At 40.0% G+C, this 24,238-nt stretch overlaps 3 protein-coding genes across 4 annotated transcripts in view; 2 read left to right on the top strand and 1 right to left on the bottom strand.

Annotated features, from left to right (window-relative positions):
- Nucleotides 1-1,257: 1,257 nt before the first annotated feature.
- On the top strand, nucleotides 1,258-7,573 carry rad51ap1 (RAD51 associated protein 1). 2 transcript variants are annotated; one of them, XM_022213508.2, is made up of 9 exons: nucleotides 1,258-1,422; nucleotides 1,517-1,563; nucleotides 2,546-2,681; nucleotides 3,499-3,602; nucleotides 3,683-3,772; nucleotides 3,996-4,130; nucleotides 4,210-4,368; nucleotides 4,452-4,589; nucleotides 7,028-7,573. In XM_022213508.2, the coding sequence occupies exons 1-9, from the start codon at nucleotides 1,406-1,408 to the stop codon at nucleotides 7,153-7,155; spliced, it is 954 nt and encodes a 317-aa protein (XP_022069200.2). In that variant the 5' UTR covers nucleotides 1,258-1,405; the 3' UTR covers nucleotides 7,156-7,573. The 2 variants fall into 2 exon arrangements, with proteins under 2 accessions (XP_022069200.2, XP_022069199.2); XM_022213507.2 differs by having other exon boundaries at nucleotides 1,259-1,422; nucleotides 3,674-3,772.
- Nucleotides 7,574-7,684: 111 nt separating this feature from the next.
- Nucleotides 7,685-21,626, top strand: LOC110964701 (probable polypeptide N-acetylgalactosaminyltransferase 8). Its single transcript, XM_022213499.2, has 11 exons — nucleotides 7,685-10,972; nucleotides 12,540-12,783; nucleotides 14,518-14,684; nucleotides 15,349-15,532; nucleotides 15,613-15,810; nucleotides 18,089-18,203; nucleotides 18,604-18,789; nucleotides 18,940-19,077; nucleotides 20,739-20,834; nucleotides 20,905-21,072; nucleotides 21,151-21,626. Exons 1-11 carry the CDS (start codon nucleotides 10,780-10,782, stop codon nucleotides 21,283-21,285), a joined length of 1,824 nt encoding a protein of 607 aa, XP_022069191.1. The 5' UTR covers nucleotides 7,685-10,779; the 3' UTR covers nucleotides 21,286-21,626.
- A 776-nt stretch (nucleotides 21,627-22,402) lies between these two features.
- ada2b (adenosine deaminase 2b) overlaps nucleotides 22,403-24,238 on the bottom strand; it is a 39,462-nt gene continuing 37,626 nt past the window's right edge. The window contains exon 9 of the mRNA XM_051956961.1: nucleotides 22,403-22,980. Coding sequence (XP_051812921.1) covers nucleotides 22,893-22,980 — 88 coding nt within the window. The 3' untranslated portion in view covers nucleotides 22,403-22,892. The remainder of the gene's footprint in view (nucleotides 22,981-24,238) is intronic.

Raw genomic sequence — 24,238 nt, 5'->3', positions numbered from 1 at the left:
TCACTGTGGCGACCCCTGAAGGGAAAAGCCGAAAGGAAGAGAAGAAGATAAATTAAAATACACATACACACACACACACACACACACACACACACACACACACACACACACACACACACACACACACACACACACACACACACACACATATATATCCATCCATCCATCCATCCTCTATACACCGCTTTATCCTCATTAGGGTCGCGGGGGGTGCTGGAGCCTATCCCAGCTGACTCGGGCGAAGGCAGGGGACACCCAGGACAGGTCGCCAGTCTGTCACAGGGCTACATACACAGACGAACAATCACACTCGCATTCACACCTACAGACAATTTAGAGTAACCAATTAACCTCAGCATGTTTTTGGACTGTGGGAGGAAGCCGGAGTGCCCGGAGAAAACCCACGCATGCTCAGGGAGAACATGCAAACTCCATGCAGAAAGATCCCAGGCCCAGACCGGGATTCAAACCAGGGATCTTCTTGCTGCAAGGCGAAAGTGCTAATCACTACGCCACTGAGCAGCCATATATATATATATATATATATATATATAAATACATAATAGTGCATATAAGGCACATGGTATAAGGTGTGCCTGGTTTTCTTATTATTTTGAGGCTTTAGGAAATAATTTCTTAAAATACAGAAGTGTCCTTTCACATTTCTTATTTGTCATTAGCTCTAAAGTGTCAATATAAAAGTTTAATTCTACAACAAATACATCAAAGTTTGGTAGGGACTTGGAAAACTTCATTTTGTGGATGTGAAACTTACCCATTAGGGTCATAAGATTTATTATTATAAGCAAAATGTTTTGTCTTTGTGTTCAAATTTTGAGATAATATCTCTGGGTCCCATTTTAATGGACTGTCCTGTTTTATCAAGGAGGAACCTTTCCACATCTCCCCAAAATGCAGAAGATTGTCTGCATCTTCAAACCATAAACAAGGAAGTAATTCGGTGGCGTACGTGCATTACGTTTCCTCTGGGAGCTGCTATGATTGGTTGAACTCACGGGAGGCGGGCCAAAATTGCAAGAAAGTTGCGGTGATTGGACAATATTGCGAGGCCGCGCAAAATTCGCGGTGATTGGTTGATTTCGCTCGATCACAACATCGCGAATTCCTGGAGGGACTGTTTAAATATTCACATATGTATACACAAAATAAATCTTTTTATAGTTTGGTTTGATTATAAGACGTGCAAAGCTTTTTGGTTTTTTTTTCTTCTAATCTGCTTCCGGTGTTCGTCAGTTTCGTCAACAAGCGTCACTTCCAGTTGATTCGGGCGGGCTGGTTGAAGGCAGAGAGGACATGTCTCATTTCACGTCGATGTAGCCGCTAATCTAACGTTAAAGTCGTTGTTGTTAACTGCATAAAACGTAATTGTATCATTTCGCAAGCAATGGACCGACCAACAAGGTGTGAAAACGTTTTTTTATTACCCTCAGTTCACGCTGTCTGATGATTCTTACTGTCCGTTGACGCTGATACGTTGTTTGTTGTTGACACACAGGAAGACAAAGGTTGTAAATTACTCTGAAGCCAAGGACTTTGACGATGGTGAGTAACTTATAAAGCTCCCAGTATATTCTGCCATCTCTTTCACCCACAGTAATTCACCTAACTGCTATTGATTTGTCAGACTTCAAATACATTCATACCCACATAAACACGTCACTGTTATGCCGAAACTCCTGAAAGAACAGCCACAGTTGTCAGCTTAGGAAAATACAATCATCACCTTTAGTATGTCTTTAACTTCATGTTAAAGTTACTGTGCTCTAAAAAGGATTTAAAAGGTAAAAAAGCAAGCATATTTATTAATATAACGCCTTAATATACAGAGAAGTTGTTGAAAATACCAGGCTGGAAAAGGTAAGAAGTCAAAATATGTACAAGGGAAGATACAAAATACCGCAGAATGAACTGAATACATATAATATTGAAGATAAGATAATAAAGCATGCAATACAATACTAAAAAAAACAAACGCAGACATGTCTTGGAATACCAAGTTAAAAAGAAAGAACTAAATGTACATTTGAACACTAGTGACAGCTCTCTTTTAATAACAGTGATGGTAAACTGGAGCAGAGAATCATCCAATGCAGTGGAAATGTTGGAGCTGCTATGTTGCTGTTCGTAAACTCGAGTAATTTTATGAGCAAGCTGTTTGCAATCTTAATGTTTTATAGGAAATACAAGACTTACAGAGATATCTGAAGAATTTCAATATTTGTTTTGATAAATGTGAAGCAGACACCCACTCTTAGATAAAAAATAAACATTTTGCAAAGACAGTAAATATACCTACCTACCTTTCCTACACACACACCCTAGCTCATAACAACTCCAACACTTTTAAATCTGTTAAACAGTCAATACTGAACTTGACTTTAAAAAAAATGTGAGTCAAGATCTCAGTATCTGTCAAACAAATTGCGGGTCGAAATTTTCCCGAAATTCTTCCGTCCTTCTCATCAACACTCAGTTTCTTCTCCTAACAAACATCCCACCGTTCTGTGTCCTCGTTTTGTGACAGATGAGGACTTTGCCTGTGTGAAGGCACCACCGAGCAAAAAGGCCAGGGAGGATGCCAAGCGCGAGGAAAAGAAACCACTGAGCAAGTCCTCGAGTCAGGAGACCAACTCACAATCCACTCAGAGCCAGAAGAACAGGTGGGCGACTTGTAGGTTTAGCATTTGAAGTGGAAGACGTGCAGATCAGAATGAATTTTATAAGTAAGTTTTCACACGCAAGGTTACAGTAAACACTTACAAGTAGAGAATTTTTTTAAAGAATGAAAAAGAAAGCCTGTTTTACACGTTTATAGGCAGTAAGTGTTGAAAGACAGAAGATATAAGTTACAAATCAAACACACAATAAGTAGAGCAAACCCAAGGAATTCTAAATGATGGAACAGCGTGCAGGATTGTGCAAATTATTCACTTCAGAGTGACAAAGTAACGATGCCTGGAGCCAGCTGTCGTGTTCCCTGCTGCAGGATGGGCTGTGATTTTAGCTGATGCAAGCAATTCTGATGAATGATTTATTTGTCTTTTTCTGTTCATTTTATTACTGTGTTTGTTCCATTGACTTCTAGGCTTGTGATCGACCAATTCTGTAACAACTGTGACCGGCCTCATGTCGGGACATAAACGGTTCTAACTGGAAGCTCATTCAAAATAAAATGTGATGTCTCTGTTCCCAGTTATTCACCACTAGTGTGAAAGGAATTTCCAGTAGAAAGAACTGTTTGCTGATTATAAGCAAACAGTTCTTTAGAACAAAAGTAGTTTAGTCGTGCAGCAGAGACAACCACACACTCAGTAAACTTCTGTACACATTGAGGGTGGTGAATGTTTGGATTGAAGCTTTGTGTCTGTTAGCTGTTAGTTTCAAGTATCTGAGGAGGAAACTAGAAGTTCTAAATCCTTAACAGGACTTCCTATCATTCACAGACTTAAATCTAACAACCTCAATTCATTTTCGCAGAAGGCCGCTGGATGAAAAGTTGTATGAAAGAGATCTGGAAGCAGCCATTACACTTTCCTTGCTCAACAATGCAGATGGAATAAAGGACCAGTGTTCCAGTAAAGGTATGCTCTGGCCTGTAAAATGCAGATTTAGTTGTAAGCTGTTACAGTTTTCAACTCAAATTCTTCTTAAGTTCACCCAGGAGACGTCAAAGTTCAGCTCCCAGTAGATGAAAACACAGATCCAGCTTCTTTACACCTGTCCAACTGCAGTGTGGACGGAGCAGTTATTGGTAAGGTTCCCGAGCTTTTCATGCACTTTAAATGTACTTTAAATTATCTTATTTTATTTACCAGCAATTATTTGGTGCTTGTTTTTATTGTGTCTGTAATCTCGACAGCATTGGAAATGAGGGAAACCTCAATGCCCCTTCAAGACTAAATAAAGGTTTGAATGAATGAATGAAAAAGTTCCTTGGATTAGTGAAATGCTGTCAAATTTTATTTTTTCTTCAGGCTTAGATAAAATCACATCAGACAAAGGGTCACCAGCTCCATCCAAACAGAGAAAGACTTCCTCTAAAGGATCCGAGGAGCGGAGAAAGAACGAGGAAGATGAGGATGAGGACTATCAACCCAAACTGACACCAGGTTATCTTTTTTTTATTCTCATCTAATTATCCGGTAGTTGTCTCTTTGTGTTATTAAAATTACAGTGATGCCTTTTCAGATTCAGAAAGCGATGAAGATTTCAGTGAACCGGCTGAGAGCGACGACGACGAGTTTACCGTAAAGAAAATCATTAAAAAGAAGGAGAAAGTAACGAAGAAACCCCCCTCTGTTTCTAAAAAGGAAAAGCCACCATCAAAGTCTAAACCACAGGCAGCAGGTCCGTCCATGGGCGTCATCCGTGTAGCTTTTGAATGCAGCTGTAATTTTACTGGTGTAATAAAAACCGCTTTGTCTCAGCAGCTTCCACCCCTGTCAGAAGTCCTCCAGCGGCCAAAGTTGCACCTAAAAGACCTGCTTCATCCTCCTCCGTCTCCACATCGAAGCCTGCAGTCTCCCTGAGCCCAGCAGGGGGCAGAATACCCAAGTGGAACCCACCAGGTAGAGACAAGAATAGATCTTTATTCTCACTGTTACAGAAAACAAAGACAATCTGTTTAGTGCTCTCCGTATAGCAGCATTAAAAATAAACTAACACACTAAAAAATATATGCAGCTGAAATATAAGAGCAGAATATACAGTGTGGAAACGGTTTGTGGTGAGAGACCTGCTGCTTTGGCTGCAAACAAAAAATCAGGAAGTATTTTTTAAAAACTGAATGTTATCGAATGTGTTTTTCTGTATTTTTGTGCATCATAAGTTAGGCTTTAAACGGTGCAGGTTTAGAGCAAAGGTTAGGTGCTGTATGGGGTCCAGATCTGGAATGAAGATGGGGTTGTAAATGCTCACACGGTCCAAGAATCAGACTAATTCCTAAGTTGGTCAGACGAGGAAGAATCTGGGGTGAAAATAAAATCACAGTGGGAGGGATAACTTCCTTAAACAGCGTTCATTTTTGACAGTTTTGTCAAATTATTTGTGCAATACTTCTGTCACTGAATGCTGCAGGCATGTTATTTGGTCACGGATCCGCGAAAATTCGCGTATCGAGGTATCAATGTTGAGACCCAACGTGAATCGCCCAAATTCGATGAGAAAAAAAATATGGGGTGTAAGGGGTATAGGGTTGGATCGCACGTAGTTGTCAGCAGTGCGCTGGCTTGCAATGTTTACTTTCACGTACATCGTGTTCAAATTCGGTAACGCGAGAACTACCGTTTTACGAGAGTGGAAGGCAGTTTGTGTGGTCGCGCGAAGAAGGAGGACAGGGAGAAAGAGGAATATGGCTAGAATTATTGACAGGAAAGAGGAGAATAGAGCAAGAGAAGTGGACGATGGGTGTCGCGTCAAGTGGAATTGGGAGTGGTTGGCGAAACCCATGAAGCTTACGCACCAAAAGCACGAGTTGGAAACAACGATTGGAGAGCATTATTGAAAGTTAGATGTAGCTGGGAAAGCGAGGTGCATGGTGTGCGACGATGAGACAAAATACAGCGACAGAGGATGCAAAGCGCTGATAGACCACATGAAAACGAAAAATCATGCCAGGAAATTGTACGAAAAGCGCTCTAACCACCAAATGCCCAGCAATTTTTTCACCCGGCGGAGGGAAGAGACGCGACAACAGGACCAAACATACGGGATCAGTAGTGTGTACGTGCAACAACCCAGTGGCATTGCCCCACAAGTTCCTCAACAGAAGAGGCTCACTCCCATGGTCGATCGGAAAGCACACATAGTGATGACTTCATGTGGCTCATTCAAATTTGAATCCAGTATAAATATTTGGTTTCATCACATTAACATGACTTTGTGCTGTTTTTGGGGGGGGTGCCTAGAAGGTCCCATACAGACGTTTTTTAAGCCTTCATGTTTAAAGAATTCTAGGTGTCAGAGTTCACCAGAATGCACCATTTCAGCCTTTAAATTTCAAAAGTTTCTTGCCCCCAAAGCCTCCCCCCCCTCTCTGGTCGCTCTGCTCCCTCGCTTCCAAGGATTCACTTATTTGGTAATTTCCCAATGACATGCCTGATGCTGTTTTAAGATGCATTTTTACATTGAAATTTTTGCACAAAATTACTTTTTTAATGTTTGATACAATCTGTTTAATTTCCCCCCTTATGGTTATTGTCTGCAAATGATTGTTAAACATGATATGAATTGCACTGAATCATAAATATTGCACCTGTAGGATGTGATATTGTCATTCAGGGAGGAGGGAGCAAACATTTGACAGCTCAGGGATAGAAGCTGTTTCTGAGTCTGTTGCTTTTGACTCTAAGTGTCCTGTAGCGTCTGCAGTTGTGCTCATAAGTTTACATACCCTGGCGGAATTTGTAAAGTGTGCTCCATTCTTTAATGAAAACATGAATGATCAGAGCAAATACAATTGCATGACAATAAATAGCTTTGTCTGAACACCAGCCCTAAATGAAAGAAAAATGTTTCCATTAACAAACATATTTGCTAAAAACTAAAGCACAATATTTCACAAATTTGGCCAGGGTATGCAAACGTATGAGCACAACTGTACCTGAGGGGAGAAAGAAAAGTGTCCTGGGTGTGAGGGCTCTCTGGTGATTCTCCTGCTTTCCTCTGAAGCGTGCAGGTGTAGATGTCTCTGAGGGGAGGTAGCGTGGTCCCAATCATCTGCTCTCTGCTCTCACCAGCCGCTGCAGGTCCTTCCTGTCCTCTGCAGTGCAGCAGACAGTCAGTAGGCTCTCAGTGGTGGAGCGATAGAAGCTTGTGAGCAGGTTTTGGGGAGATGAGCCTGATGCAGCTTCCTCTGTCGGGCCCTCCCCACCTGCTGTGAGGTGTGGGTGGATCATGTGAAGTCCTCAGAGATGTGGACCCCGAGGAACCTGAGGCACTCATGCTTCGCTGTAAACCTCATGAGACGGCCGCTGAACGCTAACATTGTTGTTGTTTTTCTTTGCAGCTCAAACTGGAAAACATCCCACGACGTCCAAGAATCCAGCAGTGAAGTCTCCAGGTCAGGGTCTGAGACTGGGACTGTCTCGTCTTGTTCGAGTCAAACCTCTTCACCCCAGTGTTGCGAGTCACTGACTGAGCGGATCATCTGTCAGCAAAGGCCAGATCTTATTGTCCTCTTATTTTATTTATAGGCAGATGCTTGTGAATATTCACTTCTCTTCATCCTCATTCGTCATAAGAAACGGTGCTTTCATGGTCTCACCTTGGATTGTTGATTGTCCTGGTTAGATTCAAAGCTCTGGGAGCGGCTGTAGGATGGAGACTGAACTCATAGACTGTCACGTGTCACTGCCGTCATTCTTTTATCCTCAGTGTGAGTTCACAGCTCAGATTCAGGATAAACTCGTGGGTGGAAAAGTGTTAATCATCCTGCTCTATTTACTTTTAAGATATGAACTTAACACCAGTCAAAATTATAGTTTTTTCCATTTTACTCTCCATGTGCAAACTTTGTATATTGTGTATATAAAATAAAATAGTAGTAAAAGTAGTTTCATTTTGTGGGCTGTTTTTACACACAAAATCTGAAGTAAAAGTAGAAATTCCACACTAGAAAAATGCTCTGCTGGGTGTTAGTGAAAGAACTGCAATGAAAGTAAAAGGATGCGGCATGAGGGGGGGATGTGTATTTATCTTTATCTCGGTTATGTATTTGGGTCAGCAGGATAAAGTGATCTTAGAACTTTGTCAGAAAGGACCGACTGAGTCATGTTTCAGCTGACAATAGAAGGAGCCCAGAAACTGATCTAAAAGTTACAACACAAAGCAGCCACACACACAAAACTCCTGCCTTCATCTTTCTGCTTCACTGTTTCCTGAATACCTGAAGCACATTATAGGCTGAATCCCAAACCGCCTCCTACACACTATCCCTACACACTACCCCTCCGTTTGCGGGTTCCCGTGGAGGGTCCTCCATATTAAGGGCCGTCCCAAACCGCGTAGTGCGGAGGGAGAGTGGACTGTTCAGCCCTTAAATAGCAAGTCTGCATTGATGCTCACTCTGGACAACTTTTTCAGGAAGTGCAACGTCGAAATGGAGGAGGAAACAACATATCGATGTGAGTTCCACATCCGTTTATTTCTCCCACGCCTTTTTCACACTGACAGAACATCACAAAAAGAGTGATGTAAAAAGATAAAACAAAAGAAACAATTCTTCTTCTCTGCTGATGTTTGATTTAATTGTGCACCCCCTGACACCTTAAAATTTGAACACAACTGACAGAATTCATTTATTCATTCATTCATTTGTTGGATTTGAAATGCCAGATAATAGGATTGGAAAACATGTGAGTGAAAAAAAGTGGGATGCTTTTGTCTTCTGGAAGCAGCAGCGATCCTTGTTAGTTGCAACCTGTGCCACAGCGCTACGGCCATGACAGTAGGCGTCTTTGTGTTACCATGGCGATGACGTCTTCCGTTTTCCGGTGAGGCGACAGGGCGTCCCATTCCTGCCGATCGTATTTATACCCTCCCCCTTCAATAATAGGTGCCCTCCACAGCTGCGAGTGTGACTTCTTTTGGAGTGACACTCGGTAGTGGAGGGGGAGTGTGTAGGGGGGGTTTGGGATTCAGCCATAGTGTCCTTAAAGTAGGCTGAGGATTCTGGGTAATATGTGTCATTTACAGTGACGGGAATGTAAATGCTTTGTTTTAATATTTGAATCCATGAGACTGTTTCATATTTTGTCAGACACTGTAGACCTAAAAGGGTTGTAAATTTCAATCTTTGTTAGGGAACTATAAATAATCCGTACTGTTACAGCTGTGTTGGTGAGGAAATTAGTAGGGATGGCCAGAATAGTCGTTTCTGGCTTCCGAATATTCGGGCCATGTTAAAGACGAACATCCGAATATTCGTTCCGCCCCGTAACGTCCGACGGGGTGGGGGGTTAGCGAGGGCGAGGCGAATATTCAGATACCAAAATTAATATCCGTATACCGCCGTAGCGAACGATTATTTGGGTTATTCGGGTCCAGCCCTAGAAATTAGACAGAAAAGGAGCGATGCTTTCATTAAAAAATTCTGATGTTTAAGTAGGTTTTGTGAGAAGACTTAAGGCACCAGCTCAAGTTAAGGACACATTCAACTCCTGTGACAAGAATAATGTTCAAATGATACGAAGATCCTTGATCCCGTTTGTGTTTTGATGGAAAAGATTACTGCGGCGAAGTAGGTGGGAAAACTGATTCTACAATTCTACAGTTTAATTTAGCAGAGGCTTTTGTCCACAGTGACGTACAACACAAGCAAGAATTCAGACATAAGGAAAAACCTGTAGTAAGTGATAAACAGAGAAGCTCTGAGCTAAAAAAAAAAACTGTTAGATTTTGTCATTATAAAACATTCTCTTCCTCAACTATTGACAAAAAAGGGAAAAATATGCAATTAAAATATTCAAGAAATACATTACAGTTCAAAAGTTTGGGGTCACCCAGATAATTCTGTGTTCTCCATGAAAACTCCCACTTTTATCCATGAACTAACATAACTGTACAAGGGTTTTCTAATCATCAATGAGCCTTTCGACACCATTAGCTAACGTAATGTAGCATTAGAACACAGGAGTGATGGTTGCTGGAAATGTTCCTCTGTACCTCTATGGAGATATTCCATTAAAAATTCCCAGTTAGAATAATCATTTACCACATTAACAATGTCTACACTGGATTTATCATTCATTTAATGTTATCTTCATTGGAAAAAAACTGTTTTTCTTTCAAAAATCTGGACGTTTCCAAGTGACCCCAAACGTTAGCATGGTAGTGTACAAGAGATATAGACACAAAATTAGCCATGCATAGAGATATGTTTAAAAATAAAATACAAATATACCACTAAATATGAATTTAAAAAGCCTCAACCTGCATGCAACAAGAACACGGAATAAAACTGAAGCTTCGACATAAATAATAATGAAGAAAAATGAACAAAACAGTAAACAAGCTTTGATGTCTAAAATGATTCATATCAGATATTAATCATCAGACAAACAGTGAAGTGATCTGATTAATCTGGTAATTGTGATAAAGACTTACTCCATTTCATTTCTAGTCATCTATCTTATATTGTCCAAACTTTTAGTAGCTCTTTTCTTTCCTCTGTTGTTCTGTGTACAGTTTATATTAATATATTATTGTTAGTTGTAGTTGTGCAAATAAATCCTAACCTTTTTTTTAATTATTTGTATTTCCTTCCTGACATCTTTTAGCAGGAAGCCATGACTGGATTCAGGGGAAACATGATGCGGATTAGACAAAACCTCTCATATTTCTCTTTACTAAGACAAAAAATCTGAACCACAGCCTGATCCAAATCTAAAAAAAGACAGATATGCTGTTAGCAGAGAGGCTGAACATTTCTGCTGCAGCACCAACGGCAGCCTTGTTCTTTACCGATCCTTCAGTCCTGTTCCTGCATGCAGAGTCCTGCTGGTTTTCTCCCCTCCCAGCTAACTGTCGTTAATGGTACACACCTTGTATCCCAGGTGTGAAGCCACAACAGAGCAGAAACCTGGACTGAGACCTGCACTTTCTGAATATGGTGTGAGCTATCGGATATCACGTCTGGCTTCGTCCACGTCTGTAAGTGCAGTTGTGTGTGGAGGGGGTGGGGAGAGAGGCAGCACCTGAGGTAACAGGTAGAGGAACATTTTCTCCACCTTTTCTTCCGCTGTGAGGCCAGACGGCAGGATGAGATCCCGCTGGGTTAAAGCTCTCCTCCTGGTCTGCGTCGTGGCTTCGGCCTTGTTGTATCTCGGCTCCATCAAGAGGGAGGTCCACACCCACGGCGAGAGACTCCAGAGGGCCCACCAGAACGACTCCATCAGGGGCCAGGGAATGCTCCAGAGGATGGAGAAGATGGAGACGGACATCAACAGGCTGCGTGAGTCTCCGCAAAACAGCTGCTTCTGTACACACTGTGTTGTTAGATTTTCTGGCAAAACAGCACCGATATGGTGGTTTGGAGGTCCAGATATGGAGATATGTAAACTAGATTAGCTCTAAAGTAGTCGGGCTAATCTGCCAATTAATCATATAGTAGGGTCTAACCATAATATTTGGATTTGTCACATTCGTTAGGTGAAGCTTCGTACTGGAGGAGTTCAGCCTTAGTATGTGTGTTCAGATATGGTCATATTTTATGTCATTTTTGTAGGATTCTGTCCTTAATATGTAAATTATTCAGGTAAAATCACATAACATTGTACACTCTTAACCCTCCTGTTGTCTTCATTTACAGACACCAAAACAAAACCTTCAGGAAGAAAATTCCCATAATTCTTTAAATATTTCCCTTAAAAAATCCCTCAAATATGGCAAGAAAATTCTTGTAAATATTTTCAAAAAGTGAGTAAAAATCTTCCAAAAAAAATCATAAAAATAAAGTGATTCCATATATATCAGTAAAACTTCTAATATTTCAAAATTTGCTGGATTTTGTTTGATTTTTTTGGTGAATTTTCTTAAAGAAACATTTTAACATTTCTTTTTTTCCACCAAAAATGTTCAAAAATTCCCCAAATTGTTGAAAATGTGAACATCAGAAGTTTCACTGTGAATTTTTATTTTTTCCAACATTTTCAAACTTTAAAACGGATCAATTTGACCTGCAGGACGACACGAGGGTTAAACTGAACATTTAAACTTGTTTGGTTACTTTTGTAATGCACATTGGACTCTGTTTTTTTTTTTTAAAAAAGCTTGAATGCATTTTGCTGCTTGTCTCTTGTATTGATTTGACTTTGCTTAACTATTTTACCTCCTTTTTATTGCGTGTTTGCAGTCTTATTTATCCGATCGAACTTGTTTCTATTCTTTCTCTAATTAAATATTTGTTTTATCGTATCGAAGAAGCTATACAAGTGAAGTTATTATTACAATTATTAATGCTACTACAACAACAATTACACTAATCGCAATGAAACTGTGCTGATTGTTGAATTTATTATAGACATGTAGGGAGTTTCTTTCAGCTGCAATTCAGTTTCAGAATTTAACTGATCTGCCTCATGGAGTAAAAAGAAATTACGGCATATTTAGATTTCTTGTTTCAAAAGATCAACTATTAAAACCACAAACAAAAAAAGAAAAGCAGCAGTCCTCTTATTTCTGCCTGAAAAATGACCAAAATTGTCAATCAAAAGCTGTAATCATTGCAGGTTAATTTCCTGTCAAATAACAAATTGATAAACTGATGGAGAAATTTTCTCCTTTCTTCTGCAGACGGACCTGCTGGTCACTAATTCAAAAAGACACTATCAGGCAGATCTGTGAGGAATCCGTTCTGTGTTTGTTTTATGCTGCATTTACTCATGAATGCACCACTGCAAAGGCAAATACTGGTGACTGCTATATTTACAGTTCAGGGAGTGGGAGCTGGTGGTTTTCTCACTTCACACAAAAAGCAAAGGGTTAAAACAAACATCACGTGGTCTCTTTTTCTTCTACAGTAAATCTGATGAATAAGCTTGAAAAGAGGGAACAGGATGCTGAGGTGAAGCCGGAGGTGAAGAAGGAGAGGAAGGTGGTGAGGAAGCTGTACCCGAACTCTGCTCTGTTCAGTAAGTGGGGCGACGAGCTGTCGGAGGAGGAGCAGAAGGAGGCCGAGGGGTTGTTTCAGAGGTACGGCTACAACGCCTTCCTCAGCGACAGGCTTCCCCTCAACAGAGAGATCCCCGACACCCGGCCGCCCAGGTGAACACAACATCCTGCTGACAGGAATCCCACCTGGTTCACACACAGGCTGTGATGTCTGATCAGTATCCGCTCTTAAAGGCATCAGAGGAGATTTAATTTCCTACGACTTTGAACGTAGCATGCGCACATACAACCTCTCCCTCACCCCCCTCTAACCTCCCCCCTCTTAACATTTACGAAGAAACGCCCCCCTCCAGAAACTATCGTAGCACTCGTGAAGTTGTCTTTTACGGCTGGGTCCCCCTGGATCTTTATCTGCCATTATGTAAAAACAAGTCTCCAGCTAACTACGAAGCTATACCAAAGCAACACATACAGAAAACACGTAAGTCCAAGGCGTACGTAATCTACGTAACTAGGCCTGAGCCGGAAGATTTTTGATTGACAGGAAAGGGAGCAAAGCAAACACCTCGGTCCAAGCGCATTGATTGGCCGATGTTTTTCAGGTCCTGCCATGTTCACAGTTATTTATTTTTTATTTTTTATTCTTTTAGAGACCATACATACAAGTCCACTAAAGGTCAGTATATTCATTTTATGTGAATCAGACAAATTAAACAACAAAAAACATCCTCCATAATGCCTTTAATCTTCATCTCTATTGAAAATGTATCAGCTTATGTTCCTTTAACATGTGCAATCTGCTCTAAATTAGTTACTTTTTGATATTATGAATCCAGCTTTATTTAGAAGATTTGACTTTTGACTTGGAAATGACCAAATATTGTTATAAAATGTTACCGTATGGATTAATGTGACATTTTAGGCAAATCCTAAAACCCTCTTATCTAAAATACAGCAAGTTACTATTTTTAGCATGTACATATTGAGTTTGTATTTTAATCAGTTCAATTTTAATCTTTTAACATGAACGTTAACTTAATTTTGTCTTATTTTTATTTAATTTAATTTTATTTTATTTTTATAATGTTTCTCTAAAATGTCTTTTAACTCGTTTATCTGACAAAGCAAATACTTTTTAAGAGATTAACTTCGGTTATATTCTGAGGAGTGTTTTTCACTCTTTTTTTTTTTGAGTTTTTATAGATGATTAACAAGAAAATATAGCACAATTTAAACCCTAAGAAAAACAGCAGTTCATTGCAGCTCCAACTAAGACCAATCTTTGAGGTAACATCTACTTAATACATGACAATAATAAACAAGAAAAGCACTCAGAGAGTACTCCGCCAAGGCTGCTCATCCCCCATATGGCATTGTCAGAAATGCAGCATTTTTTGTAGAAATGCAGAATATGTTTATTAGTTTTTGATGATCAAAAACCACCATAGAATGTGTCCATTTAATGTAGATGTACCCACAAATAAAATGACCTTACACTGTGCACAGGTGTGTGTGTTATACGTGTGTACGTTATGTACGGATACTGAATCTCATGACCTAAACATATAGCGGGCGGCGGGAATTGATCAGTTCTTCCTTGTATCATTTCTGACAAATAAGTCCCGATAAGTCAGCAGCAGTGGGTTTGTAGTTGGATCACAATCGTTGTCATGGTTACAGTGTTGCTGTCTTTAACAAATCCATGGATCCAGACTATAAGCCGCATCACTGCCAAAATCTAATCTCTTGGTCCTTGTGTCATTTCTGACCTTCCATGAAAATTTCGCCCAGATCTGTTGGCCCGTTTTTGAGCAATGTTGCAGACAGACAGACAGACAGACAGACTTTGCCGATCGTCACATAACTGGCTTTTTTTTCTGCTCACAGATGTGCTGAGAAAAAGTATCCAGAGGTTCTGCCCACCGTCAGCGTCGTGTTGATCTACCTGGATGAAGCTCTTTCCGTCATTAAAAGAGCCATCCGCAGCATCATCGACAAAACCCCACAGCGGCTGCTCCAAGAAATCATCCTGGTGGACGACCACAGCAGCAACGGTACGTTTACCTGCACACACAGCTGCTCGGTTTTACACTCGGAGGACTTTGAGATGTATGAAGTGATATACCATATGTAGCAATGGGTTTTTACTGTGTAGTAGTGGGATATAAAAGATGATGACAGTGAAGAGACAAAAATTTAGGGAACATGTCAGATTAATGTTTCTACTGGCCAACCAAGAGTTAAAGTTGAACTTCCAGAGGTTGCAGAGGAATGGTTAACTTGCTTTTGTCTGGGTTAGAATAGAAGTAAAATACTCCAGGTAGTGTGAATGTGTGTGTGCTGAATGTGACTGTATCTGACCAAAGGTGTAATCAGACTAAACAAACCAGACCTGCACATATTTATAAAACAATATATCCAACATGGTGTAGCTCATTTCCCCTCGTTGTGTAAAGTTTATCTGAGGTGCTGCCACCAGCTGCAGACATTAACTTATAGCAAGAACGTGTGTTTTCCGAAAGGCCACGATTCTTTCTGTAATATATTTTAATTGGGGAGGGCTTGATGAATTAAATGATGTTTAATTTTTTGCATTTCACGTCCTTTAAAATTTGTGATTCATCAATGAGAAGCTGGGTAAGTAGATGTATAACTAGACAGAATCTACAGCTCAGATCACAGAAGGACTTCATGCCACAAAATCTTTATTTTCTGCAGAGGATTTAATGGAGAAACTGGACGAATACGTCAACTCCATCCACGAGGAGCGTACAGACCTGGTGAAGAGAGTTCGACACTCTCAGCAGCTCGGCCTCACTCAGGCCCGGCTGTCGGGGTGGAAGATGGCGGTGGGAGACGTGGTGGCCATCTTGGACGCTCACATAGAAGTCCATGTTCAATGGTTGGTTTAAATGTGATCCTAGTGGTTTCTTTCGAGTCGCCACACCTCTCGTTTCTATTAAACCGTCTCTGTGTGCCCAGGGCAGAGCCGCTGTTAGCTCGGATTAAAGAGGATCGCACCGTGATCCTGACGCCGGTTTTCGACAAAGTCAGTTTTGATGACTTGACTCTGAATCCCTACATTCCTGCAGCCGACGCCTTCGACTGGGCTCTGTGGTGCATGTACGAGTCCTTCAGGCCCGAGTGGTACGCACGAAAGGACGACTCGCAGCCTGGCAAGTAAGAGTCACGCTAAAAGAGTCACCGAAATCACAACAAAACACACTTTCACGCTTGACATTTTGATAAATACGCGTTTCTTCCTGACAGTCACAAGCAAAGATCAGCCCCACTCTGTTTAACATGATGGTGGTGCTAGCAGACAGTTAGCTAGCTAGCACATCACTGAACACAAACACACAACTCTGTTTATACTTTACACATTTTTATACTTATTTTTTTGGTAAATATTTAACAAGACAGAACATGTTAATACTTACATAGATTATTTCTTTTTTTTGATCACTTCTTAATACTTGCTAATGCTAATTCAGGCTAACACCTGTAGCATTGATATGAGAGTGGTTTTGTTAGGACTCTTGCTTAATTTCCAAAATGTTAAACAGCTATATCACCATAATGGTATTTAGCTTTCCAAACACTTTACATTTAGAGAGACACACTTTAACACTTGACATTTTGATAAATACGCGTTTCTTCCTGAGAGTCACAAGCAAAGATCAGCCCCTCTCTGTTTAACATGATGGTGGCGCTAGCAGACAGTTAGCTAGCTAGCACATCACTGAACACAAACACACAACTCTGTTTATACTTCACACATTTTTATACTTATTTTTTTGGTAAATATTCAACAAAACAGAACATGTTAATATTTCTATAGATCTTTTCTTCTTTTTTTTGACCGCTTCTTAATACTTGCTAATGCTAATTTAGGCTAACACCTGTAGCGTTGATATGAGAGTGGTTTTGTTAGGACTCTTGCTTAAGTTCCAAAATGTTAAACAGCTATATCACCATAATGGTATCTAGCTTTGCAAACACTTCACATTTAGAGAGTAACAGAAGTTTGTTTTCGGTGCTGGAAACGGTGAGAAACGACATTTGAAAAATGATTACAGCTTATAGACGTTGTGGATTTCCATGCTGGTTCCACTTAAGATACAAATACACAAAACCATTAATAAGAGGTCATATTCATTTTTTAAAATGTCATTTTTAAAATTCTAAACAAAAATTAACTGTGTAACTCTACTTGGATGTGTTACATTTAGCCAACACCAAACTAATAGTCTTTTCAGCCCGTCACCTCCATCTGATGTTTTTAGAAGCAAAATCAACACTGTGGACGTTTGCATGCTGTAGTGCAATAAGATGCTTATGTGTGAACTGAACAGGTGGTCTCTTGTGTATGTTTTCACATTTGGACCTGAAATGTTTGTGGTCATGTTTTATTTTACACAAAAGTTTGGGGTCACTTAGAAATGTCCTTTTGGTAACTCAGAGTAAACCAACATTCGCTTTTGTTTTCAGAAACTCTTTCTTTTTTGCTCAGAAACTGTTACCGGCATGAAAGTGACCTGATTTATCTCTGATAAAGCTGTAGGCGCTTTACCATAGACTGTATATAAAGATGGACGTAGCATCTGGCTCCAGAATTGAAGCCAACCCGGAAGTGTCAAAAACTTGCAATATCCCGCCGTCCGCTAGGGTTGGCTCCAAAAAGCTTTTTCTCCATAGACCCCAACTCATTTTTGGAAAAAATAAAATTTGATAGACTGATGTTCTACAGCTCAGGATTTTTTCCCGTTAGTTTTCATGGTCAAAATGAGAGATCAGCTGGCCGATCTTAAAATAAATCAGTACTGAATTTTAAATAAATCGTTAAAGTTGGCAGAGCCAGGGGGCGTGGCTATACTTGATAGACAGCAACAGAAGCCTCTGCGGTAAAATGTGGGCGGGATAAGAGAGTCCTCAGCCAATCCTGCCCCTAGTTGCTCTCCGGTCCAGCCTGTTTGACGCTTTATACGTCACTGGCTCCAAAAAATCCAAAACGGCGACCAGGAAGTAGCAAAATCCGGGCTTCATTTTCTCGGCGTTGAAACCAACGGGTGACGTCACGGTTAGTTTACGCCTGCGCTTTGCACATGGACTCAGTGTTGTCCTTCATACTCTAATTTACACCAGCTGAAGCCTTCACACCACCCTGAATGTAATACAACTTCTGTTTGTTTTAGGCTTGTATGTGGTTGCTTTTTGAAAAACCTTTTGATACATGCAATAAAGCATGTTTAAATATTTATCGTATATGTTTTGAAATGTGAAAATTCCCCTTTGATGGCAGAAAACACTGCTGAGTTTACTGTTATTTTGTGCATAAGCTGTGCAATATGAAAAGTCAACACTTATTCAACTAAACTATCACTCAACTGCCAAAGCTGTATATATATATATCGCCTTCCTATGATCGATATTTTAGATGTTTCTCTTGTTGAATCAGGAGCCCCTCCATCATGGGGATACTTGTAGCTGATCGCAAGTTCTTTGGAGAGATTGGAAGCCTTGATGGAGGGATGAAAATATACGGCGGTGAAAATGTGGAGCTCAGCATCCGGGTAAGAACTTCAAGTGGTTTCTGAACACTCTCAGTCTGACTGACTTGTAGTGGAGATGCTATAGTCAGTTTGCTGTATTCAGTTTAGATGAAGTTACCTTCTCTGGGGATGTCAGTGTTGATAAGTCTGCTGTTCCACTTTCAGACGATCATTGTCAGGGTGTTTAAATTGCTTCTTCATTTAAATTCGTCTTGCACCATCATAGGATCTAGTTTTGAGTGTAATATTTAGCTTTGCCAACCAAATATTCACTAAAACAGTGTAATAAGAATCAGAGTGCATTGCATGCATGTTCCTTTTTTCTTTTCCAGTGCCATTTTTTCCTAGAAATTAAGAATTTATTTACAGTTAATGCCTTCAAAACTACTTTTTATCAATTATGACTCTCTTATTTTGGCAGGTGTGGCTGTGTGGAGGAAGTATAGAAGTTATACCTTGCTCTAAAATAGCTCACATTGAACGAGCATCAAAGCCTTACCTCCCAGACCTGAGTGTCATGATGAAGCGTAACGCGCTGAGAGTGGCTGAGGTGTGGCTGGATGAATACAAACACAATGTCAACGTTGCCTGGAACCTTCCGATCGAGGTAAAAGGTGGCGCCTCATTGTTCATCAATCTATATATACATTAAATAGATTTTGTGAGAGAGTGCTGTGAAGGTTGTGAGTAATACTACAAACACTACAGTTCCTTTTGCTTATCAAAAATGGCCTCATGTGGCATTTTCTTTCTACAGAATCACGGGATAGACATCGGGGATGTGTCGGAGAGGAAGAAGCTGAGGGAGAGGCTGAAGTGTAAACCTTTTCAGTGGTATCTTGATAATGTTTACCCCATGCTGGACCCGCTGGATAACCTGCTCGGTTATGGAGCTGTAAGTAAAAAAATGTCATATATGACTGCATGCCAGAGTTAATCGCTATCATGCTTTCAAAGGCTATGTTTGGGTTTAATTTTTAAAGTCTGCTTCTGATTCTCGCCTAGATCCTCTTTGAAGAATCTCATCAACAGTCGGTTCCATCTAATAACAATAAGCTGGTTTCATTTGGCTTGTTGAAATTTTCTTAACTTCAGGGTGTGTTTTCTGACATTGGAGCGTAACTGTATGAACTCCCTTCTTGCAAACATATCCGTAAAACTCTTTGGAAGCTACACAGAAACCACAGTCTTTGCCCAAGAACCTCTCTTCCACTTTCTAACCTGATGTATTCCGCCCGAATTCACCAAATGAAAAAGTTTCGTATTTGTCAGATTTTTTTCCCCCCTGTGCGTATTTATGTTACTAAGTAAAATGTGTAAAAACCTGAGGTCATAAGTCACATTGGCTTTGAGTTAAAAGCTCTTAAAGACGGGTAGGGATATGTCCATTTTGTACCATTTTCTTTTCTTTCATTCTGTGGAGCAATGTTTGAAGAGCCAAAACTCGAGAAATGATGTAGCTAGAGTCCTGAAATTTTGCAGGCTCATTGATATGTCTACATGGTCTTCAATGTTACAACTCTACATTGATAGAATATTGCAAACCAGTTATATGATGGTGCAAATTTGTTCAAAAAATATCCTTTTTTTAAAAAGAAAATTCCAGTATTCCACCAACCATAAAACCCTTATTTTTCACCCTAAGACGGTGAATTGTTTAAACTGTGATTGGCACAAATTGGAGCTTAAAAAATTTAGAGTAGCATTAAATCCCTTTTTTTTTTTGGTAGGGCCTTTTTGCCTTTATTTATATATAGGACATTGGAGAAAGAGAGAGACAGGAAATGTAGGTAGAAATGTCGGGCAATGACATGCAGTAAATGACCATGAGGTGGATACGAGCCCATGGCCGCACCACGGGGACTATAGCCCATTTATGGGTCGCCCACTCAGCCAACTAAGCTATCTGGGCACCATTTAACTCCCTGTTTTAAAGTAATTCATGCCCAGTTATTTGTATAAAATGGGTTTCCTAAGTGAAATGTACCACTGGAGATCGTACGTCCTGTGACAGACTGGCGACCTGTCCAGGGTGTCCCCTGCCTTCGCCCAAGTCAGCTGGGATAGGCTCCAGCACCCCTCGCGACCCTAATGAGGATAAAGCGGTGTATAGAGGATGGATGGATGGATGGAGATCGTACGTTTGTCAATGATCCTGCAATGTTTCAGGACTCCAGCTCAAGTTACGGCACATTAAACATTGATCCACAAATTGGCATGAAGGAAACTGCAGAAAAACTGACAAGACTCCACCTTCTTCAAGAATTCTGAACTCCAAAACTAATCTTACCCATGAACTCAGATTCAACACATGGTCAATCAGTATTCACCACCTTAAAACAAAAACAGTCGCACTGAAGATGGTCGAGTTTTGGGCATTCGGTGAATTGAGGTGAAATGACCCACATTGATGATCGCCATTGATAACCCCTACCCTCCTCAATACTGCAGCCTCAGAGGTCATATTGCTAGATGTATATTATATACAGTATATTTTCCTGCTTTTTCATTCTGTGACCATGAAATATTACTTGATGTTTCTGTTTTTGTTGGCAGCTCATTAATGATCTGAACCTAGATCTCTGTGTGGACCAAGGCCCGGTGCCGGGGAACACACCTATCATATATTCATGCCACTTCTACCAGCCTCAGGTAAGCTTCACTGCATCCATTTAAACTATGATGCTATCTGTCTGTTGATATTCATTGTTCTGTGGTGTAGCACTGTTTTTATCGCACTGATGGACAACTCTACATCGGTGGGATCAAATCCCACAAGTACAACAACAACCGCTGTTTGGTGGACCTCGCGACTGGAGTCTACCCAGGACTGTACGACTGCAAGACAGCTCAGCAGAAGAAGTTTGCCATGCTGTGGGACTTTAAACAGGTAGCTATTTCATTCTTACAAAAATTAGTACTCGCCAAAGTGGCTGGTTTGAGACAGTAGAATGTGTTTTATTCCCAGGGAGGACCAATCCAGAACAGGGAAACTAAGAGATGTCTGGAAATTGGGATAGGTGAGGACGGTTATTACAAACTTTTTGTGCAGAAGTGCAGTGGTCAGAAGTGGAAGATACAAAATCTAATTAAAAACAACTGAAGGACTGGTGGGCAGGTCTCAGAGGACAGCGTGAAAAATGTGCTGTCATTGCACAAAAACTGCACCTAAGATCTCCTTTTTTACGGCTTCACGAGAATGACGCGATGCATCAGCAAAAAACATCTGCTTCACCGAGAAGACGTCATCAGTTTTATTAATTTTAATGACTGTACTTGTTTGTCAAGTGTAACTTTGTGACAATATTTGAACTACTATTGAGTAACTGACTTTTGTTTTATGGCTTTGACTGTGGAAATGTCCTTGTGAACATTTGCTATTTCAGTTTTGTTGTTGTACTGAACTATATTAAACAACGTGTGGATCACTTTTCTCACCAGCGAGTTTATTGCAAAGCCTCTTTGTGATTGTTCGAGGGCAAAAAAAAAATTGCATTAACTCCCATGAGAGTTTAAGGATACTTACAGGATCTACTTTCACGTGTCAGATTACGACATCCACCCAAAACACCGCATGATATTGGCTGATCAAATACAAAGATATAGAAGCTTCAAGTAAACAATATGCAACAGTAGGGTTTAAATAAAGGCTGGTAATGGCCTCTAATATTTGCTTTAGTTCAGTGATATTCCAAGCATTTAAGTCAAACAGGATCTGTTATGGTTCGGCTGTCATGAACTGCCATAGAAGAATCATATTTAATTGTTTGTACATCACTATGGGCAACCCATGTTCCAATTTTTTTACATGTCAGGTATGGAGAGACTGAGACATTGTGAAAGCAGTACTTCTCATAAAATTCCAGGACAATTCCCATAGAATTCCTGGAAGATTTCTTTAAAAATTCGTGAAATTCCTGGAAATTTTTTGAGAGATGTCCATAAAATTCCTCAAAAAATTTCCCCAAAATTGCAGTAAAATTTCAGGACAATTGGGAGGGAAATTTCCATAGAATTTCAGGAAAATGCCCATAAAATTTCCCCAAAATGTGTGTGTGTGTGTGAGAGAGAGAGGCTGAAGTGTAACCCTTTTTAGTAAAAGCACATCTGGTGGGCAGGTTCCAGAAAATAAACAAATCATCATAATTATCATGTTGACTGGCTGTTTCTTTCTTTATGACTTCACAAGAATCAAACAGACCACCAGTAAAACTGCTTCACTGAGAGCAAGTCATTTTTATTTATTTATCTGACTCACATTTTTGAGTGAAAATACAAACCGCGATGAAGTACAATGAAGTATTGGCTTTTATTTAATAGTACTGAAAAGTTTTGTGTTATGACAACAAAAGATGTACTGAGGGTGTCTGACTGCTGTTGTACTGAATTAAACTGTCCTCAGAGGACACTGAATGGCTGGAGAATCGTTTTTCTCACCCACAGGTTTATCATAAAGCTTGTTTGTGACCGTTTTAGGAAAAGGAGAAGTCTTACAGAGAGTTTGTAGATATCTGCATGACCTACTTTCCCATGTCAGACCGAACATCCCCAAAAATGAACAGCCAGTCTTTTACAAAGATATGAAAGCTCCACAGAAGCAATATCCACTCATTTTAAAAAAAAAACTGCTAATGGCTTATAAACGTCTGCTTAAGTTAACTGTTGTTCCAAAAGTCATTCAAGTCAGGTAGGATCCGTTGGGGTTGGTTGTCATGAATTGTCAGAGATGAAGGCGTCCCATTTTTTCTGCCACATGACCAGTCCTGTGTCCTTCAGATGAGCTGGCAGCGAGCTGTACCTGCAATCAGAAAAAACTTTTAAGAATGAACTCATGGAGCTGCAACATAGGTTTATAGGCTTGGAATATTCCAATAGTCCATAGCAAATTCAAAAGGAAGTCCCATTATTGTTGTGTTGTTTCATTTCTGAGCAGGTGATCCCTTCAAATTACCATATGATGGTGCATTCAAGGAGGTACCAAACATCCAAATCCAGAAGATAAACAGCAAGTCAATATCACAGTGTAAAAGGTGAGAATTGTGACTGACGTTTTTTTGTCCATTTTCGGACGACATACTAAACTATGATATTTTTGTCTATTTTCAGACAGCTTACTAATCTTTGACATTTTTTGTCCATTTTCAGATGACATACTAAACTATGACGTTTTTTTGTCCGTTTTCGGACGACATACTCAACTTTGCCGTTTTTAGCCATTTTCAGACATCATAGTAAGCTATGACGTTTTTTGTCCATTTTTGGACGACATACTAGACTATCACGGTTTTTGTCCATTTTTGGACGACACACTAAACTATGACTTTTTTGTCCATTTTCGGACGACATACTAAACTATGACGTTTTTGTCCATTTTCAGATGGCTTACGAAACAATGACATTTTTGTCCTTTTTCCGATGAAATACTAAACTATGACGTTTTTTGTCCATTTTCGGACGACATACTAAACTATGACGTTTTTTGTCCATTTTCGTACGACATACTCAACTTTGCCGTTTTTCGGACGACATACTAAACTATGACGTTTTTTGTCTATTTTCAGACAGCTTACTAAACTATGACTTTTTTGTCCATTTTCGGACGACATGCTCAACTATGACATTTTTTGTCCATTTTCGGACGACATGCTCAACTTTGCCGTTTTTGTCCATTTCAGATGGCTTACTAATCTTTGACGTTTTTTGTCCATTTTCAGATGACATACTAAACTATGACGTTTTTTGTCAATTTTCGGACGACATACTAGACGATCACGGTTTTTGTCCATTTTTGGACGACATACTAAAGTATGACGTTTTTGTCCATTTTCAGATGGCTTACTAGACTATCACAGTTTTTGTCCATTTTTGGACGACAGACTAAACTATGACATTTTTTGTCCATTTTTGGACGACATACTCAACTATGACATTTTTTGTCCATTTTCGGACGACATGCTCAACTTTGCCGTTTTTGTCCATTTTCAGACGACATACTAAACTATGACGTTTTTTTGTCCGTTTTCAGACAACATACTCAACTTTGCCGTTTTGGTCCA

The sequence above is a fragment of the Acanthochromis polyacanthus genome, chromosome 1, assembly GCF_021347895.1.
Source record: "Acanthochromis polyacanthus isolate Apoly-LR-REF ecotype Palm Island chromosome 1, KAUST_Apoly_ChrSc, whole genome shotgun sequence".
Taxonomy (NCBI): domain Eukaryota; kingdom Metazoa; phylum Chordata; class Actinopteri; family Pomacentridae; genus Acanthochromis; species Acanthochromis polyacanthus.
The sequence above is the reverse complement of the archived record's forward strand: the minus strand, read 5'-3'. Positions and strand labels throughout refer to the sequence as shown.